Source organism: Mus musculus, chromosome 7 (genome assembly GCF_000001635.26).
Source record: "Mus musculus strain C57BL/6J chromosome 7, GRCm38.p6 C57BL/6J".
Classification (NCBI taxonomy): Eukaryota; Metazoa; Chordata; class Mammalia; order Rodentia; family Muridae; genus Mus; species Mus musculus.
This window is the reverse complement of record NC_000073.6, coordinates 108038948-108060212: the sequence shown is the minus strand read 5'-3', so window position 1 is coordinate 108060212 and position 21265 is coordinate 108038948. Positions and strand designations below refer to the sequence as shown.

The 21265-nt window shown below is 39.3% G+C and overlaps 1 protein-coding gene across 1 annotated transcript; it reads right to left on the bottom strand.

Moving 5' to 3' along the window:
• Nucleotides 1-4245: 4245 nt before the first annotated feature.
• Nucleotides 4246-5229, bottom strand: Olfr479 (olfactory receptor 479). The gene has a single exon (NM_001011742.1). The coding sequence runs from the start codon at nucleotides 5227-5229 to the stop codon at nucleotides 4246-4248; it is 984 nt and encodes a 327-aa protein (NP_001011742.1).
• Between the last annotated feature and the right edge of the window lie 16036 nt (nucleotides 5230-21265).

Genomic DNA, 21265 nt, shown 5'->3' with positions numbered 1-21265 from the left:
AGTTCGTTGTTTTCTTTAATATCAGATTTGAGACTTTCACGTGTCATAAAATCTATTATATTCATAAGATTTCTTTTTTTGTCATTTTTTAATTAGGTATTTTCCTCATTTACATTTCCAGTGCTATCCCAAAAGTCCCCCATACCCTCCCCCCCCCCCCACTCCCCTACCCACCCACTCCTACTTTTTGGCCACGGCGTTCCCTTGTACTGGGGCATATAAAGTTTGCAAGTCCAATGGGCCTCTCTTTCCAGTGATGGCCAACTAGGCCATCTTTTGATACATATGCAGCTAGAGACAAGAGCTCCGGGATACTGGTTAGTTCATAATGTTGTTGCACCTACAGGGTTGCAGATCCCTTTAGCTCCTTGGGTACTTTCTCTAGCTCCTCCATTGGGGGCCCTGTGATCTATCCAATAGCTGACTGTGAGCATTCACTTATGTCTTTGCTAGGCCCCGGCCTAGTCTCACAAGAGACAGCTGTATCAGGGTCCTTTCAGCAAAATCTTGCTACTGTATGCAATGGTGTCAGCGTTTGAAGGCTGATTATGGGATGGATCCCTGGATATGGCAATCTCTACATGGACCATCCTTTTGTCTCAACTTTAAACTTTGTCTCAGTAACTCCTTCCATGAGTGTTTTGTTCCCAATTCTAAGAAGGGGCAAAGTGTCCACACTTTGGTCTTTGTTCTTCTTGAGTTTTATGTGCTTTGCAAATTGTATCTTATATCTTGGGTATTCTAACTTTCTGGGCTAATATCCACTTATCAGTGAGTACATATCATTTGAGTTCTTTTTTGATTGGGTTACCTCACTCAGGATAATGCCCTCCAGGTCCAACCATTTGCCTAGGAATTTCAGAAATTCATTCTTCTTAATAGCTGAGTAGTACTCCATTGTGTAAATGTACCACATTTTCTGTATCCATTCCTCTGTTGAGGGGCATCTGGGTTCTTTCCAGCTTCTGGCTATTATAAATAAGGCTGCTATGAACATAGTGGAGCATTTTTCTTTCTTACTAGTTGGAACATCTTCTGGATATATGCCCAGGAGAGGTATTGCGGGATCCTCTGGTAGTACCATGTACAATTTTCTGAGGAACCACCAGACTGATTTCTAGAATGGTTGTACAAGCTTGCAATCCCACCAACAATGGAGGAGTGTTCCTCTTTCTCCACATCCTCGCCAGCATCTGCTGTCACCTGAATTTTTGATATAAGATGTCGTTTAGGAAGTACAATGTTTTATTGTTTTATTTGTATTATTTTTACTTCTATGTATGTATATTTGTGTCTCTGTATGGGTATGTGCGCATGAGTATAGGTACCTACAGAGGCCAGAGGAGTCAGATAATCCTGGAGCTAGAGTTACTGGTGGTTGCACTCTCCCTGATGTGGGTGCAGGGTCTTGTAGAAGAGCAACACATACTTGTAACTGCTGAGACATTTCCTCCAGCCCAACCACAGTGTTTTATACACTTGTTCAAAATATCAATAATTTGTATTCTTTTATGAATTATTGTTATTCCATTGTGTGAATACACAATTATTGGTCAACCAATCATCTACTAATGGTAATTTGATCTATTTCAAGCTTGCAAGTAAATAAATATAAAATATATATTAAAATGGAAATTAATATAATAACAAATAGAGATTAACAGAAAAATCAATGAAAGTAAAAGCTGGTTCATTGGCTTCTATCTTCTAGCCCTGAGCAAGACTAACAAAATGGATAACACACACACACACACACACACACACACACACACACACACACACATACTTACATAAAAAAACAATTAGAGAGAAAGAGGTTATGGTTTGAAATAGAGCAAGGAACAAGTGAGGGGTATGCACAGGAATGTTTGTTGTAGAATGGTTGACCAATAATACTGTATTCACACAATGGAATAATATTAACCAACAAATGAATACAAATTATTGATATTTTGAAAAAATGTGTAAAACACTATCATAGGGCTAGAGATATGTTCAAGGAGTTACAAGTATGTATTGCTTGTCTAGAAGACCCTGCACCCACATCAAAGAAAATAGGAAAACAGTATTTGACCAAAGTATCCGTGTTAATTAGTGTATTAAAAATGTCTGTTAATAGTCCTGGCCATGTCATCCTGGGAGGCCAGAAGAAAGACATCCAAGTGTCTGATCCCAGGCTGGCTTGTGGTGGCTGAAAGAAAGACACCCAAGTACCACGTGTGAACCACTATGAAGGGCAAATGTGTGATGGAGAGATTGAAAAATAGAGCATGTGGTAGAGAGGTGGAAGCAAGAGTGAAACTGAGGGGTTGGCACACTATGGGAGAAAGATGGAACTGGAGACTCCATGGCAGTTAGGAACAGATAGATATTGGAATTCATGGTGAGGTCCTGGGCTGGGCCCATGTCCAGGTCCATGATTCTGCTACAGCCAGGGTCTGGGCATATCTCTATGACCAGAGTTACCATTAAAGAACAAGTGGATGTCCATGGTCAGAACTACCACTAGAGACCGTGTAGATATCTGATGGACTTCATGCCAGTGGGCAACTTGCTAATCTGAGTGACCTGCACCACCATTTGAGAACATGAGGACTAGGCCAATGCTGCTGCTGGAGGTCATGTCTGGATCTGTGGGTTCTATGGCAGCTTTTAATGTCCCAAGCCTGTGTTATCACCAAAGACTATGTAGATGTCCCTGGTCTGGACTGCCACCTGAGGCACTGTGCTGAATTGGCCCCACCCCTCAATGGCTGACACACTCGGGAGAGTTGGCATGGCCCCTAGCCTGGTAGAAAAATACAGCTGCTTCTATTGGTAGAGGTGCAGATAAGCCTTCCCCAAATGTGTGAGCACTGGAGATCTGTCCCTATCTCTAGTCTTCCTAGGGTGGCTTGGGTGAGGTGCCCTACCCCCACCCCCTTGCTGCCTGTGGCAGGCAGGAGAGCTGCCCTGCTCTTAACCAGCTAGAACATCCTGGAGAATAGGCCCTGAACCTCAATGAGCAGCACAGTAGCACTGACCATGGTGGCAGGCCTGTGGGCGAGTCAACCCTAAGGACATGAAAGCAGGAGAGATGTCCCTGATCCTCTCAGGCTGCATCATTGTGTAAGCTAGCATAACAGGCAAAGTGCTGGGATAGCCCGCCCTGGTGGTATGGGTGCAGCTGAGCTTGCTGGCTAATCAACTCAGCTACCTCCCAGGTCCAGATCCAAAGCTTTGAGTTGGCCCACCCCATCTACCCCATAGATGGGGTAGAACATACCCCATCTATGTTCTACTGGAACATGTGAAAGGGCCAATCCTGCAGATCCAAAGCTGCCGGATCTCCATGACATAGTATAATGACAGGATATCCTAGACAAGGCCCTGTGATGATCCATTATACATAGTGGAGTAGAATCCAGAGGCTTCAAAACAGACAAATGACCCATTGCAATGAATATTTATGAATAAAAGACTTGTAGACAAAAATAGTATACTGTATAATATACTGTGACACTTCAAGTTTTCACAGGACTTTTTTATTCTCTTATTCTATTCTATTCTATTCTATTCTATTCTATTCTATTCTATTCTATTCTATTCTATTTTACTTTATTTTATTTTATTTTATTTTATTTTATTTTATTTTATTTTATTTTATTTTGTGGAGGAAGCTGCGAGGTCAGAGGGTGGATATGAAGGGATGGGGAAATGAGTGAGTGTTTGTTGATCTGGGGATTTTATTTATCATTATTTTTGTGTAAATATATCCATTATATTTAAGCTCTGATTTTAATAGTAATAAATCATTCTTTTAAGTTGACATTAAGATTTTCATTATTATGAACATATCTCATCCTCTGTTCTCTTAAAGAACTCTCTTAAAGAGTTTATGTTTTCCTTCATCAGCTAATCACACTGTTAACTACTCCCTCCACATCTCTTCCTCTTCTGTTTTTCTATCTGTATCCCTAGACTTCTTTTTTCTTCACTGTTGTATTCTTTTATTTTCCTCACTAATATAATTATTTTCTTTTTCACCAAAGCAACCATAATCATGAAAATAGTGTTCCAAAGAACTCTGATACGTCTGTTAAAGGTATACATGTACTCATAAATGCTTTAAAACCATGCATGATATATTTGCTATAGGAAAATGGTGAGACCAGGACAGTTCATGCAGTTAGACAATAATTTAATTGCTATATTGTACATTAAATAATGTTTTTGATGGAAATACCCAATTTCCCACTATTGTTGTCAGTGCTCAATAGTTGTTCTTAAATGTTCAGGTTTTTTAATTGCCAAACAAGGTAACATTTTATTGATACTGCTTAGTACCTTCCTCAGGGCTGTCTGCATTTCTTTGTTTCTTAGGCTGTAAACAATGGGATTGAGCAGAGGTGTCAGTACTGTATACGTGACAGCCATCAGCATGTCTTCACGGAAGGAGTCACTGTTCTTGGGTATCAAGTAGACAAAGCAGGCAAATCCATAGTGCATAGAAACAACTGTGAGGTGGGAGGAGCACGTTGAGAAAGCCTTATGCCTCCCCTGTACAGAAGGCATTTTTACAACAAGGAATACTATGAAGGCATAGGAAATCATGATTAAAACAAAGCTGCCCACCAGCACAAATGCAGAGACCATAAAAATAATCATTGCATGATGAGCAGTGTAATCACAGGCAAGGTGAACCAGGGGTGAAATATCACAGAAAAAGTGCTGGATAGTCTTGGAGTCACAGAAAGACAAGTTGAATATAGTGAAGGTGATGCTAAGAGAACAAAGGAACCCAACAACACAGGAAGCTATTACCAGCTGAGAGCAGACCTTTGGGGTCATAAAGATATGATAATGCAGTGGGCTGTGGATGGCAGTGTAACGGTCATAGGACATGGCAGCCATGATGAAACAGTTGTTGGCAGCTAGTCCAAAGAAGAAAAACATCTGGGTAGCACATTCAGGGAGAGAGATGGCCTTGCTCTCTGATAGCAAGTCCACTAACATTCGGGGCAAAATCACCATAGTGGTGCATGTTTCTGAAAAGGACAGGGCAAAGAGGAAAAAGTACATGGGGGTGTGAAGGTTGTGATTGAGCTTGATGGCCACCATGATGGATGCATTTGCTAGAAGAATAGTCACATGGGAGAGGAGAATCACAACAAAGAGTAGATTGTGTAGCTCTGGGAAGCTGGAAAAACCCCACAGAAGGAATGTAGTCACTGTGCTGTGATTGCCCATCCTCTAGGTGGCAGCAATTTTGACCCAGAGATGAATATGTGCTTAAGGTCAAGACCCTAGATGGTTGTGAGGAGCTTCTGCACCGATGCTGTCAGTAACTTAATCAAGACTGTCCAGTTAGTATAAAACAACTGAATAAAAGAATCTGCAAAAGAGGATGTAAGGGTGTTGAAATAACTCAGCAAAGATAATTCCAGCTAAGCCCAATGTAAGTTCAACCTCAATTACCCACATGTTGCAAGGAAAAAAAAACTGATATCCACACATGTTTACATATGTACCATGAAATGTTTTTGTGCGTGCGTACACACACACACACACACACACACACACACACACACACAAACACACACACACACACACACACTACATATAGCACAAATAAGGAATGAATGCATATTTATATGAACAAGTATGGACTTAACTAAGTCAAGTCAGGAGCCTAAGAATTGAGGGAATGTTTCAAGTATGAAAAGCTGCATGAAACTCACAGAATGGCCCCAAATATGTTCTTAGGGTCTACTTTCACAGCATTCTGTAACACTTTTTTTTCCTTTTCTTGGTCTGCACAAAAGAAAACAGAGAATATAAATGTCTTCAGTCACTTGATTTTGATATGCCACAGTGTTCAAATGATATTTCTCATCTAATGTTGCGCTGGCCCCCTCAGCATTGTTTACTAGAATTATTACTAGTTTATTATTACTAGTTATTAGAATATTCGTTTATTAGAATACACACAGTAACTGAATAACTTGCTTTCAAATTGACATGTTTTTTTTTTTAATTCTGCAGAGATAAAGCAGGAAATTCTAAAGAAACTTCTGCTGTTTTCAGTGTGGTCCTATTACTGTTTGTATTCTCCACTACCTAGCGATTCCTAGTAAATGGTTTTTGCACCAATGACCAGGTCAGATGAAGAAATGAAATCAGCATGTGTGAGTTCCAGGTTCTTAACTTAGTATAGTAAGTGAAGGTAGAGAAACAATAAAATCCACAGTTTTAATGTATTAGTTCTTTAAGCATAGCATAATTTTTAAGTACTTACAGAAGTTAAGGTCTCATCATTGTTCTTGTCCAATACTTAGATGACATAATGAACTCAGATGAAGCTAACATGATCTCAAAGACTCAGGTTCATTCCAGAACTGCAAACTGTTGCCAGGGTGATGTGATGACCTCTTAAGTTTTAAGCAGAACTCACAGTGCCTCTTCTAGCTGATGAAGCTGAACATTTCTCTTTGCAGTGCAGGCCTAAAAAGAACAACTTAAGTTTCTCAGACCAATCTCACACAGTCAGAGTTCTATCTTGTCTGTTCCTTTGGCATACTATCTATGAAGAAAACTGGGAGAGGAAATTTCCAGAAACTCTCTAGAGAATTTTTCTATTTAACCTCATTTACTGTTGAAGGTGAAGGGGAAAAAACTTTAAGTTGAATAGAAAAAGAAGGCATGGAAGACAAATAGAGAAAGAGATGCTACTAGAAATTATCAGTAAGATTCACAAAGATTAAATTAGAATGATAAAAGACAAAACTACATTATTACTGGAAAAGTTTCTATTTTCTACTTGCATTGTAGATTTAGGTACAGAATATAATTGTAGCAAAGCCAGAAAATGGGCACATATGTCATACTAACAATATGCCACAAATATGTTGAGTTAAGATAGTGTTATCTCATGGAATCCTCAGAAAACATGTGGTAGGGTTAGTAATTAAGATTTACAAAGAGAGATTTAGGTTCAGAATGTATAACTGTCTATTAGAGGTCATTAATTTATTGAAATATGTTTACTAAATTCCAGCAGTGTTTCAGAACAGCCAATACACAGAGCAACAGATCTACTCAAGCCATTCTCACTCAGATTCCAAGGACTTGTCTTCGAGTTCACCCCACACAGAACTCTTTCTCAGAGGTTTCCTGGTCAATTTACCTCAAAAGGAAAAATGTTTTTCTGTTCTTATTGACTGAGATACAGTTTACTCTATATGAGTCCCTGTACTGGCTCTTATTAAAAAAAAATCTTCCTATCTGGATTTAGCAGTACATGCCTGTAATTCCAGAACTTGGAAGGAGACAAGCAGATCATAAGTTCAAGGAAAGTCGTGGCTACATAGTAATTCCAAGGTCAGACTGGACTAAACAAAAGCTTGTCTCAGAAACACATATTGTAACTTTTTCCTGGTACATCTTTAGTGTCACAATTCTTCCAACTATTGAATAAAACATTTTCCTTTTTCATACTGGTAAGTCCCTTCCATAATTACAGAGCTCTGGTTGATGATATCTTGATCTAAGTAAAACCTTCTGGCATGCTTTTCCCCTGTATCTATCAGCAGGATGAATACAGGGGCCACCTCCTCCCATTCATGCTGCATACCTCCTTCTGATGTTTAAATGTCATAACTGTACTCAGGCTTTGTTTCCATTACTGTTGCTTTTTTATCCTCACTGCTTTTAAGAGAGATGGTGCCAATAACTCCCAGTCCCTAGTGTTTCAGTGAACAGGTCATAATGTCCACAAAACTCCTCTAACACCAGCTACTAAAATGACCTTGTTTATGAGGAGGAAACTGTAGTCAGAGGTAACACAGGTGGTAAGTCTGCCTGGACAGTACATTATAGCAAGGTGTTGAGAGCATAGATAACAACTTACTTGCCTCACTACCAACAAAGACTCCTCCCCAAGCATACATGCTTTAGCATGAGTTTGCTCAACTCTCCATCTTCATTTCTCATCAACCACATAGGAACAACATGCACTATTTCTAAAATGCAGCATATCCTTTCTTAACTCTTCTACTTTACACATTTTTTCTGAACTACAATGAATGTTTGTTTGCCATTTTTCAAACAACAGCGACAAACAATAAACAAAAAACCACACCTTTCTTGAAATTTTATGAATAGCAGTTACTCTTAGAAGCCTTCCTAAGTCATCCTGGATGTTGGTCAACTTTTTCTGGATTAATATAACTTTTATGGTGATGAGAACGTTTGCCAAGATTGATTTTGATATGAAACAAGGCAAAGGCTTTTGACAACTTTCACTTGCCCCAACTTTCAGCCTAAGCTGAGTGAATGTGGCTTGTGAGTACTGCTTTTTAAATTATCATGGGGGAAAAATCAGATGGCCCATAGCATGAAGAAAGTCATCCATATGTGCTACTTCAATTTGCTTACTAATTATTCTCCAATACATTATCCGATCCATTTGGCTGTACTTAAATATGTACTGAAATAGGTGGCTGCTCTCAAAACAGGTTTTAAAAATCATCTCTTTAAGATTCAGTTGTGAGAACAGGTACTTTATAAATGCTTACATCACTAATTTAATGAATTGTGACAACAATAAAAGCAATCAGATGTCTCTTAAAACTCAACTGTATAACAGCATTCAGGAGAAAGATGTGATCATTTTCTATTTGACAGGCTTCTATATTTTCTGTAGTATCAATTTCTACTCAAGCTCTAAATGATCTTACCAGAGAAGTTTTAGAATTACTCTAAGACAGTATCAAAGTGCTACACACACCTGCTTTAACACCCACCTCCTACATACACATGCATACACACACACCAAAAGTTTAGGAAAAATTCTAGTCCATACCATGTTACATGTAGCTTGACAGTGTTTCTCAGCAATTTTAGTTGAACGTTTTAGTATATATATATATACTGTTACGATGGTTCTCGTATATGTTGGTGATAGGTTCTGTTGTCCTCATATTATTCTGGTACAGCTGAGACAGGACATACAACTGTGTGATATTATTTCCATTCTCCCCAATGACCCTTACAGCCACTGAGGAGCAGAATACCTCTAACACTGGATCTATGATCGTCTTTGTTTTGTCCAGACCTAATCCTCTTTGATAGATACACCTCTCTTTTGCCTTGAGTTTGATATTCCTATCTCTATTTCACATCATCAAAGCTTTCTATACATGGTTTTCTGCTCTACGAAGAAAAAAATGGCTAGCAGTATTGTTGTCTTCCAGCTCATCTATGCATATAAATTCTTTGGTACTTCCTAACAGAGTATAAATTCCACAAATACTTGATCATTAGAATAATATTCACTAAGATCAATATCAAAACTGCTCTGAAACTGCCATCTTCTGAAAAGAAAAACTCACTTTCCAACCTTTAAAAATAAAGAAGCAAGTGAGCTGCAGGAAAAATTTAGTCTCACAATGGAGGTAACTTTTAAAGTTTTAAGTACTTTCCTCTTTAAATATCCATGATGAATTCCTTATAAAGTTAGACTCCATAAAAGGCAGTTTTGTGTTCATTTATAGTCAGTAGAGCTCAGTACAATAGATTTTTTAATGAGAGTCCTGAGCCCAGGGGACTATCATCTTGAGACTCTTCATTTTGGATCCAAGGTACATCATACAATGCAATGCCCATAAATAGTATTATTTCATCCCGAAAACCATGGGGAGTTTTTGCTTATACTTCTTGTGGTTCCACTGAATAATAAGAGAAATAATTTAATTTTCACTTAGTGAAAATATTTCCTGGTACGTATATGACTCCCATGGGCATAGTTTACTTCTTACATGATACCATTTTTTTTATTTTAAAATTCTGAAAATTTGCCAAGCATATAAGATCTCTTCCACCTATTCACAGGACATGAGACTAAGGTGCTGTAAGAAGCAATTGCTTAGGGAAGCAAACAAAGCATGGATGAAAAAAAAACCACACAGTGTGCACACTGTGAATGTTTTTCTTGGGAGTGACCTTGCTGAAGAGGAAGCCCACACTTATTCCAATATCCAGATTGTACTCGAGCCTTGGTCCCCTAAGAGCCCCCCTTTATCTGTCTTATCTGCTTTCCCTCTCAGTAACATCACTGACTTTTTCTTGTGATTCCCATTTTTTCAGTCTTACCCCTTGTATCTATTGTTATAATATTAATACCATAGGTGAGCCAATTGGTGGTCTTTCTTAAATTCTCCATTTCACTTGACCTTCTCCATATTTCTTTTTTTTTTTTATACTTTGATCTTATGGTAGATTTTTTTTTTAAATTTTTTATTAGGTATTTAGCTCATTTACATTTCCAATGCTATACCAAAAGTCCCCCATACCCACCCACCCCCACTCCCCTACCCACCCACTCCCCCTTTTTGGCCCTGGCGTTCCCCTGTACTGGGGCATATAAAGTTTGCATGTCCAATGGGCCTCTCTTTCCAGTGATGGCCAACTAGGCCATCTTTTGATACATATGCAGCTAGAGTCAAGAGCTCCGGGGTACTGGTTAGTTCATAATGTTGTTCCACCTATAGGGTTGCAGATCCCTTTAGCTCCTTGGGTACTTTCTCTAGCTCCTCCATTGGGAGCCCTGTGATCCATCCATTAGCTGACTGTGAGCATCCACTTCTGTGTTTGCTAGGCCCCGGCATAGTCTCACAAGAGACAGCTACATCTGGGTCCTTTCGATAAAATCTTGCTAGAGTATGCAATGGTGTCAGCGTTTGGATGCTGATTATGGGGTGGATCCCTGGATATGGCAGTCTCTACATGGTCCATCCTTTCATCTCAGCTCCAAACTTTGTCTCTGTAACTCCTTCCAAGGGTGTTTTGTTCCCACTTCTAAGGAGGGGCATAGTGTCCACACTTCAGTCTTCATTTTTCTTGAGTTTCATGTGTTTAGGAAATTGTATCGTATATCTTGGGTATCCTAGGTTTTGGGCTAATATCCACTTATCAGTGAGTACATATTTTGTGAGTTCCTTTGTGAAAGTGTTACCTCACTCAGGATGATGCCCTCCAGGTCCATCCATTTGGCTAGGAATTTCATAAATTCATTCTTTTTAGTAGCTGAGTAGTACTCCATTGTGTAGATGTACCACATTTTCTGTATCCATTCCTCTGTTGAGGGGAATCTGGGTTCTTTCCAGCTTCTGCCTATAATAAATAAGGCTGCTTTGAACATAGTGGAGCATGTGTCCTTCTTACCAGTTGGGGCATCTTCTGGATATATGCCCAGGAGAGGTATTGCTGGATCCTCCAGTAGTACTATGTCCAATTTTCTGAGGAACCGCCAGACGGATTACCAGAGTGGTTGTACAAGCCTGCAATCCCACCAACAATGGAGGAGTGTGCCTCTTTCTCCACATCCTCGCCAGCATCTGCTGTCACCTGAATTTTTGATCTTAGCCATTCTGACTGGTGTGAGGTGGAATCTCAGGGTTGTTTTGATTTGCATTTCCCTGATGATTAAGGATGTTGAACATTTTTTCAGGTGCTTCTCTGCCATTTGGTATTCCTCAGGTGAGAATTCTTAGTTCAGTTCTGAGCCCCATTTTTTAATGGGGTTATTTGATTTTCTGAAGTCCACCTTCTTGAGTTCTTTATATATGTTGAATATTAGTCCCCTATCTGATTTAGGATAGGTAAAGATCCTTTCCCAATCTGTTGGTGGTCTCTTTGTCTTATTGACGGTGTCTTTTGCCTTGCAGAAACTTTGGAGTTTCATTAGGTCCCATTTGTCAATTCTCGATCTTACAGCACAAGCCATTGCTGTTCTGTTCAGGAATTTTTCCCCTGTGCCCATATCTTCAAGGCTTTTCCCCACTTTCTCCTCTATAAGTTTCAGTGTCTCTGGTTTTATGTGAAGTTCTTTGATCCATTTAGATTTGACCTTAGTACAAGGAGATAAGTATGGATCGATTCGCATTCTTCTACATGATAACAACCAGTTGTGCCAGCACCAATTGTTGAAAATGCTGTCTTTCTTCCACTGGATGGTTTTAGCTCCCTTGTCGAAGATCAAGTGACCATAGGTGTGTGGGTTCATTTCTGGGTCTTCAATTCTATTCCATTGGTCTACTTGTCTGTCTCTATACCAGTACCATGCAGTTTTTACCACAATTGCTCTGTAGTAAAGCTTTAGGTCAGGCATGGTGATTCCACCAGAGGTTCTTTTATCCTTGAGAAGAGTTTTTGCTATCCTAGGTTTTTTGTTATTCCAGATGAATTTGCAAATTGCTCCTTCTAATTCGTTGAAGAATTGAGTTGGAATTTTGATGGGGATTGCATTGAATCTGTAGATTGCTTTTGGCAAGATAGCCATTTTTACAATGTTGATCCTGCCAATCCATGAGCATGGGAGATCTTTCCATCTTCTGAGATCTTCTTTAATTTCTTTCTTCAGAGACTTGAAGTTTTTATCATACAGATCTTTCACTTCCTTAGTTAGAGTCACGCCAAGATATTTTATATTATTTGTGACTATTGAGAAGGGTGTTGTTTCCCTAATTTCTTTCTCACCCTGTTTATTCTTTGTATAGAGAAAGGCCATTGACTTGTTTGAGTTTATTTTATATCCAGCTACTTCACCGAAGCTGTTTATCAGGTTTAGGAGTTCTCTGGTAGAATTTTTAGGGTCACTTATATATACTATCATATCATCTGCAAAAAGTGATATTTTGACTTCCTCTTTTCCAATTTGTATCCCCTTGATCTCCTTTTGTTGTCGAATTGCTCTGGCTAATACTTCAAGTACTATGTTGAAAAGGTAGGGAGAAAGTGGGCAGCCTTGTCTAGTCCCTGATTTTAGTGGGATTGCTTCCAGCTTCTCTCCATTTTCATTGATGTTAGCTACTGGTTTGCTGTAGATTGCTTTTATCATGTTTAGGTATGGGCCTTGAATTCCTAATCTTTCCAAAACTTTTATCATGAATGAGTGTTGAATCTTGTCAAATGCTTTTTCTGCATCTAACGAGATGATCATGTGGTTTTTGTCTTTGAGTTTGTTTATATAATGGATTACATTGATGGATTTTCGTATATTAAACCATCCCTGCATTCCTGGAATAAAACCTACTTGGTCAGGATGGATGATTGCTTTAATGTGTTCTTGGATTCGGTTAGCAAGAATTTTATTGAGGATTTTTGCATCGATATTCATAAGAGAAATTGGTCTGAAGTTCTCTATCTTTGTTGAGTCTTTCTGTGGTTTAGGTATCAGAGTAATAGTGGCTTCATAAAATGAGTTGGGTAGAGTACCTTCTACTTCTATTTTGTGAAATAGTTTGTGCAAAACTGGAATTAGATCTTCTTTGAAGGTCTGATAGAACTCTGCACTAAACCCGTCTGGTCCTGGGCTTTTTTTGGCTGGGAGACTATTAATAACTGCTTCTATTTCTTTAGGTGGTATGGGACTGTTTAGATGGTCAACTTGATCCTGACTCAACTTTGGTACCTGGTATCTGTCCAGAAATTTGTCCATTTCGTCCAGGTTTTCCAGTTTTGTTGAGTATAACCTTTTGTAGAAGGATCTGATGGTGTTTTGGATTTCTTCAGGATCTGTTGTTATATCTCCCTTTTCATTTCTGATTTTGTTAATTAGGATTTTGTCCCTGTGCCCTTTATTGAGTCTATCTAAGGGTTTATCTATCTTGTTGATTTTCTCAAAGAACCAACTCCTCGTTTGGTTAATTCTTTGAATAGTTCTTCTTGTTTCCACTTGGTTGATTTCACCCCTGAGTTTGATTATTTCCTGCCGTCTACTCCTCTTGGGTGAATTTGCTTCCTTTTTTTCTAGAGCTTTTAGATGTGTTGTCAAGCTGCTAGTATGTGCTCTCTCCCGTTTCTTCTTGGAGGCACTCAGAGCTATGAGTTTCCCTCTTAGAAATGCTTTCATTGTGTCCCAAAGGTTTGGGTACGTTGTGGCTTCATTTTCATTAAACTCTAAAAAGTCTTTAATTTCTTTCTTTATTCCTTCCTTGACCAAGGTATCATTGAGAAGAGTGTTGTTCAGTTTCCACATGAGTGTTGGCTTTCTGTTATTTTTTTTTGTTATTGAAGATCAGCCTTAGTGCATGGTGATCTGATAGGATACATGGACAATTTCAATATTTTTGAATCTGTTGAGGCCTGTTTTGTGACCTATTATGTGGTCAATTTTGGAGAAGGTACCATGAGGTGCTGAGAAGGTATATCCTTTTGTTTTAGGATAAAATGTTCCGTAGATATCTGTCAGATCCATTTGTTTCATCACTTCTGTTAGTTTCAGTGTGTCCCTGTTTAGTTTCTGTTTCCATGATCTGTCCATTGGTGAAAGTGGTGTGTTGAAGTCTCCCACTATTATTGTGTGAGGTGCAATGTGTGCTTTGAGCTTTACTAAAGTTTCTTTAATGAATGTGGCTGCCCTTGTATTTGGAGCATAGATATTCAGAATTGAGAGTTCCTCTTGGAGGATTTTACCTTTGATGAGAACGAAGTGCCCCTTCTTGTCTTTTTTGATGACTTTGGGTTGGAAGTCAATCTTATCAGATATTAGGATGGCTACTCCAGCTTGTTTCTTCATACCATTTGCTTGGAAAATTGTTTTCCAGCCTTTCATTCTGAGGTAGTGTCTATCTTTTTCTCTGAGATGTGTTTCCTGTAAGCAGCAAAATGTTGGGTCTTGTTTGTGTAGCCAGTTTGTTAGTCTATGTCTTTTTATTGGGGAGTTGAGACCATTGATGTTAAGAGATATTAAGGAAAAGTAATTGTTGCTTCCTGTTATTTTTGTTGTTAAACTTGGCATTCTGTTCTTGTGGCTGTCTTCTTTTAGGTTTGTTGAGGGATTACCTTCCTGTTTTTTCTAGGGCATTGTTCCCGTTCTTGTATTGGTTTTTTTCTGTTATTATCCTTTGAAGGGCTGGATTCGTGGAGAGATAATGTGTGAATTTGGTTTTGTCGTGGAATACTTTGGTTTCTCCATCTATGGTAATTGAGAGTTTGGCTGGGTATAGTAGCCTGGGCTGGAATTTGTGTTCTCTTAGTGTCTGTATAACATCTGTCCAGGCTCTTCTGGCTTTCATAGTCTCTGGTGAAAAATCTGGTGTAATTCTGATAGGCTTGCCTTTGTATGTTACTTGACCTTTTTCCCTTACTGCTTTTAATATTCTATCTTTATTTAGTGCATTTGTTGTTCTGATTATTATGTGTCGGGAGGAATTTCTTTTCTGGTCCAGTCTATTTGGAGTTCTGTAGGCTTCTTGTATGTTCATGGGCATCTCTTTCTTTAGATTTGGGAAGTTTTCTTCAATAATTTTGTTGAAGATGTTTGCTGGTCCTTTGAGTTGAAAATCTTCATTCTCATCCACTCCTATTATCCGTAGGTTTGGTCTTCTCATTGTGTCCTGGATTTCCTGGATATTTTGAGTTAGGATCTTTTTGCATTTTCCATTTTCTTTGATTGTTGTGCCGATGTTCTCTATGGAATCTTCTGCACCTGAGATTCTCTCTTCCATCTCTTGTATTCTGTTGCTGATGCGCGCATCTATGGTTCCAGATTTCTTTCCTAGGGTTTCTATCTCCAGTGTTGCCTCACTTTGAGTTTTCTTTATTGTGTCTACTTCCCTTTTTAGGTCTAGTATGGTTTTGTTCATTTCCATCACATGTTTGTATGTTTTTTCCTCTTTTTCTGTAAGGACTTCTACCTGTTGATTGTGTTTTCCTGTTTTTCTCTAAGGACTTGTAACTCTTTAGCAGTGTTCTCCTGTATTTCTTTAAGTGATTTATTAAAGTCCTTCTTGATGTCCTCTACCATCATCATGAGATATGCTTTTAAATCTAGGTCTAGGTTTTCAGGTGTGTTGGGGTGTCCTGGACTGGACGAAGTGGGAGTGCTGGGTTCTGATGATGGTGAGTGGTCTTGGTTCCTGTTAGTAAGATTCCTACGTTTACCTTTTGCCATCTGGTAATCTCTGGAGTTAGTAGTTATAGTTGACTCTGTTTAGAGATTGTTCTTCTGGTGATTCTGTTACCGTCTATCAGCAGACCTGGGAGACAGATTCTCTCCTCTGAGTTTCAGTGCTCAGAGCACTCTCTGCTGGCAAGCTCTCTTACAGGGAAGGTGCACAGATATCTTGTTTTTGGACCTCCTCCTGGCCGAAGAAGGCCCAAAACAGGGCCTTTCTCAGAAGCTGTGTTGCTTTGGCAGTTCCCAGAAGCTGTCAGCTTCTGTGGTGCAGACTCTCACCTGTGCAGACTAAATTCCTAAGTTCCAGGGAGTCCCGGAATCAAGATGGCGACCGCTGCTGCTGAGGCTGAAGCTGCCTCCCAAGCCAGGCAGACACCTGTCATCTGGTCCGGATGGTGGCTGGCTGTCTGCGGCCTGCCAAGGGTGCTGCCTCAGCGGCTCTGTGCTTCTGCCTGTCCCAGAAGCTGTCCGGTTCTCTGGCGCACCCTCTCACCTGTTCAGACTAATTTCCTAAGTTCTGCTGAGTCCTGAAACCACCTTCTCCATATTTCTTTTGCTTGAAAATCCCCTTTTCTATCTATACAATTTCATCAGTACATATTTTTGCCTATTTTTTATTGGTTATTTTATTTATTTATATTTCAAATGTTCTCCCCCTTCCCAGTTTCCCCTCCAAAACCCTCTATCCCATCCCCCATTCCCTGCCTCTATGAGAGTGCTTCCCTACCCACCCATCCACCCACTCCCACCTCACCATCCTATAATCCCCCTATGCTAGGGCATCAAGCCTCCACAGAACCAAGGACTTCACCTCCCATTGATGCCAGATAAGGCAATACTCTGCTACATATGCAGCTGGTGCCATAGGTCCCTCCGTGTATACTCTTAGGCTATAAACCCTCACAAATGTTTGATCACTGTGTTTGTTTGTTTGTTTGTTTGTTTCAGAACAAATCATACTTCATCCAAGAAACTCCCATTTTCCATAGTAACAGAGACAAAAAGTGTAATCCTTCAAGAGGAACTCCATAGCTAATGAAGGAAATCTGTTGGGAAGAGGCTCTTTGGTTGCCTCAATTCAATAGCAACACCTTACTGCTAACAGATACATAGTAGCTAATGAACAGCTGTATGTAACTATGATTTGGGACATTTACAAGATTTGTTTTTCCATCAGTGCATATTCATTATACATAGCAATAGGTTTCACAGGGGTATATTCTTTCAGTTTTATCGTGCATTTTGACCGTATTCACCAGTACCACTCCCTCTCTATTTATATGTGCCCCTTTCTCCTTCCTACTCGTCTTTTGCCTTCCTCTATTCTCCCTTCTTGCCTTCTTTTGTCTCTCTCTGCATTCATGCTTCATATTTTATAAGGAATTATAAAAGCCATGATAATAGAATAAAATATTAATACATTCATAAAAATAAAATCTGATATTCACATATTGATTTTGTGCCCTGCTCCTGGACGAAGGTACTTACAAGTTCTAAAAGTTTTCTGGTTTTGTTTTTGTTTCCTCTTATGTCTGATCACATTATTTGCAAATAGTTACAATTTTACTTCTTCCTCTCTTAGCTGTATCTTATTTCTTTATCCTGTGCCATTACACAAGCTAGAACTTCAAGAAAGCACTAAATAAGAAAGCAGTCTTTTAATTTCTGACTTTAATGGAAATACTTTTGAGTTTTCTCCCATTTAGTATAAAGTAGGTTATAGCTTTGTTCTATGTAACCTTTAGTGTATTGAGGCATATTTACTTAATTACTAGTTTCCTTGGGGCTTTTATAAAGAAGTAATATTAAGGTTTCTCATAGACCTTTTCTTCAGCTACTGATACAATTATGTGATTCTGCTTTTTGTCCATAAGTACATTAATGCATTATTTGTTAATTTGCCTATGTTAAACCATCCATGTATCCTTCAAATATGTCAATATGGTCATGATGAATTATTTTTCTGATATGTAGTTGAATTAGATTTGGAAGCATTTTATTAAAAATATTTGCATCCATCTTCATCAGGGAAGTTGGCTTGCTAGCTTATTTTTGTTTGTGTCTTTGTCTGTATTTATTACAAATATAACTCTGATCCGGGGAGTGGTGGCACACACCTTTAATCCCAGCACTTGGGAGGCAGAGGCTGGTGGATTTCTGAGTTCAGCCTGGTCTACAGAGTGAGTTCCAGCACAGCCAGGGCTAGACAGAGAAACCCTGTCTCAAAAAAAGAAAAAGAAAAGGGAGAAAATATATATATATAACTCTTCTCAAAATCAATTTGTCAGAATATTTTTAGAAAGTTTGAAGAGCACTGGTGTCAGCATCTTTTCAAAGATCTGACAAGATTCATGGATGAAACAGTATGGATTTTTTTAGTTGAGTGGCGAGCATTTGTGCATGGGCATATATTGCATTCCTATGACTGTACACATGCATATATCCCTGTGCATACATGTGAAGAACTGAACATGATATAGGATATCTTTCTCTACCAGTTGTCAAATTGATTTCTTTTGATACAGGGTCTTTCATTGAACTAAAAGTTTAATATTTAAATATTCCAACTGGCAAGCAAGATCTCAGAATCTGTCTGTCTCCACACTCCAAATGCTGGGATTACAATTATATAGAGCCTTATCTAGTATTTTATGTAAATGTTACAAATTTAAACTTGGTTACTCATGATTGCAAAACAAGTGTGTTTACTTTCTGAGCCATAAAGCTAAAACCTTTTATTACTACTGAAATGTAGCTTTGTTGTTGTTATTATTATTATTATTATTATTATTATTATTATTATTATTTAAATCTTTTTTTACAGTCCAGACTTTATCTCCCTCCTGGTCCACTCTCTGACTCTTCCACAAAGCACACCTCCCTCCCTACCCCTGTCTCCAAGAGGATTTCCACCACAACACCCCACCAGACCTTCCCACTTCCTGGGTCACCAAGTCTCTCAAGGGTTAGGTACATCTTCTCTCACTGAGTCAAGACCCAACAGTCCTCTGCTGTATATGTGTTGGGGGCCTCATATCAGCTGGTGCATGCTGTCTGGTTGGTGTCTGAGCAATCTCAGGGATTCAGGTTAGCTGACAGTAATGATCTTCCAGCTTTTTCCAAATTCAAGCACAGAGATTACAAACTTCTCTCCATTGATTGGGTGTAAATATCTGCATCTGACTCTTTCAGCTGCTTATTTGGCATTTTGGAGGGCAGCCACACTAAGCTACTATTTGTAGGCACACCATAGTATCACTAATAGCATCAGGCCTTGGGACCTCCCCTTGAGCTGAATTGGCCTATCACTGGACTTCCTTTCCCTCAGGCTCTTCTCCATTTTCGTTTTTTTTTATTTGATATTTTCTTTATTTACATTTCAAATGCTATCCTGAAAGTTCCCTATACCCTCCCCCAGCCCTGCTCCCCTACTCACCCACTCCCACTTCTTGACCCTGGTATTAGAATACCCAAGATACAATTTGCAAAACACAAGAAAATCAAGAAGAAGGAAGACCAACGTGTGGATACTTCATTCCTCCTTAGAATAGGGAACAAAATTCCCATGGAAGGAGTTACAGAGACAAAGTTTGGAGCTAAGTTGAAAGGATGGACCATCCAGAGACTAACCCACCCAGGGATCTATCCCATAGTCAGCCACCAAACCCAGACACTATTGCATATGCCAGCAAGATTTTGCTGAAAGGACCCTGATATAACTGTCTCATGTGAGGCTATGCCAGTGCCTGGCAAATACAGAAGTGGATGCTCACAATCAGCTATTGGATGGAACACAGGGCCCCCAATGGAGGAGCTAGAGAAAGCACCCAAGGAGCTGAAGGGTTCTGCAACCCTATAGGTGGGACAACAATATGAACTAACCAGTACCCCCAGAGCTCGTGTCTCTAGCTGCATATGTAGCAGAAGATGGCCTAGTCGGCCATCATTGGGAAGAGAGGCCCCTAGGTCTTGCAAAATCTTCTCCATTTTTGACCCTGCAGTTCTTTCAGACGGGAACAAATCTGGGTCAGAGTTTCCCTTCAAATGATGCTCTGTCTTTCTACTGGAGGTGTACTCTACAAGTTCCCTCTCCCCACTGTAGGGCATTTTATCTAAGGTCTTGAGTCCTGAGAGCCTCTCACCACTCAAGTCTCTGGTACATTCTAGAGGATCCCCCCACCTCCTACCCCTCAAGGTTGCTTGTTTCCATTCTTTATCATGGCCCTCAGGGCTTCAGTCCCCCCCCCCATCATGTACCTTATCATGTTCCCCTCTTCCCTTCACTGTCCCTTTTCCCACCCAGGTCTCTCACTTCCCTCAACCCCTGTGATTGCTTTCTTCTCCCTCCCAAGTGGTATTGAGACATCCTCACTTGGGCCCTTCAGCTTGTTAGCCTTCTTGAGTGCTGAAGATTGCATCCAGTGGAACTCCTGGGATGCCTTTAGGCTGTGGTGTCTTCAGGGAAGCAGACACGCTATCGATATGCACCAGTAGAAGGCCAGCCTTGTTGTTCTTCATACATGTATTTCTAAGTTGTTTGTATATCATCTTTATCTAATCTTAGTCTAGAGTTTTTAATCTTACCATAATGTAAGTTTTCAAATTATTCCTTAAATATTATCTGGATATCCTTGTATCTGTTGCTATGTATCTCCTTTCACCTCTAATTTCATTGTTACTTTTGGCCAGTTTGAAAGGGGTTTGTCTATGCTGTTTTTTTGTTTTGTTTTGATTTTTAAGAAACAGTCACTTTATTCAATCATTCTTTATATTATTCTCATTTCCATTTCATTAATTTTTAACCTGATATTTATTATGTCTTTCTGGGCATTGATTTTAGTTGGCTTTTCTTGTATTTACATGTCTCTTGAATGCCCTCATTCACTTTTACTAATTTCTTGACCTTAGTCTTTATCAGGTATTCCAAGTGACAAGGCAGCCAAGTAGAATAAAAGGGTCCCAAAGGTAGGTCACAGAGTCATAGTAGGCCCCTGCTCCCACTGTTAGCAGGCCCACATGAAGACAAAGCTGCACAACTATTACACATATACAGAGAGACTCGGTCAGTTCTCTCAGACTTTTATAATCAAAGGATGTTATAGTTTATAAAAGGCTTATTGTGCATGTAGATACATCTAGGTGATTATATGGTTTCTGTTCTTTAGTCTATACATGTAGAAGGCTATATTTATTGATTCAGATATTTCTGCATCTCAAAGATGAAGATTACTTGATCATGGTGTATAACTTTTTTAATATGTCCTTGAATTTGCTTTGCAAATGATTTTTGAAAATTTTGTAACTGTGTTTGTTGCAGATAGCCCT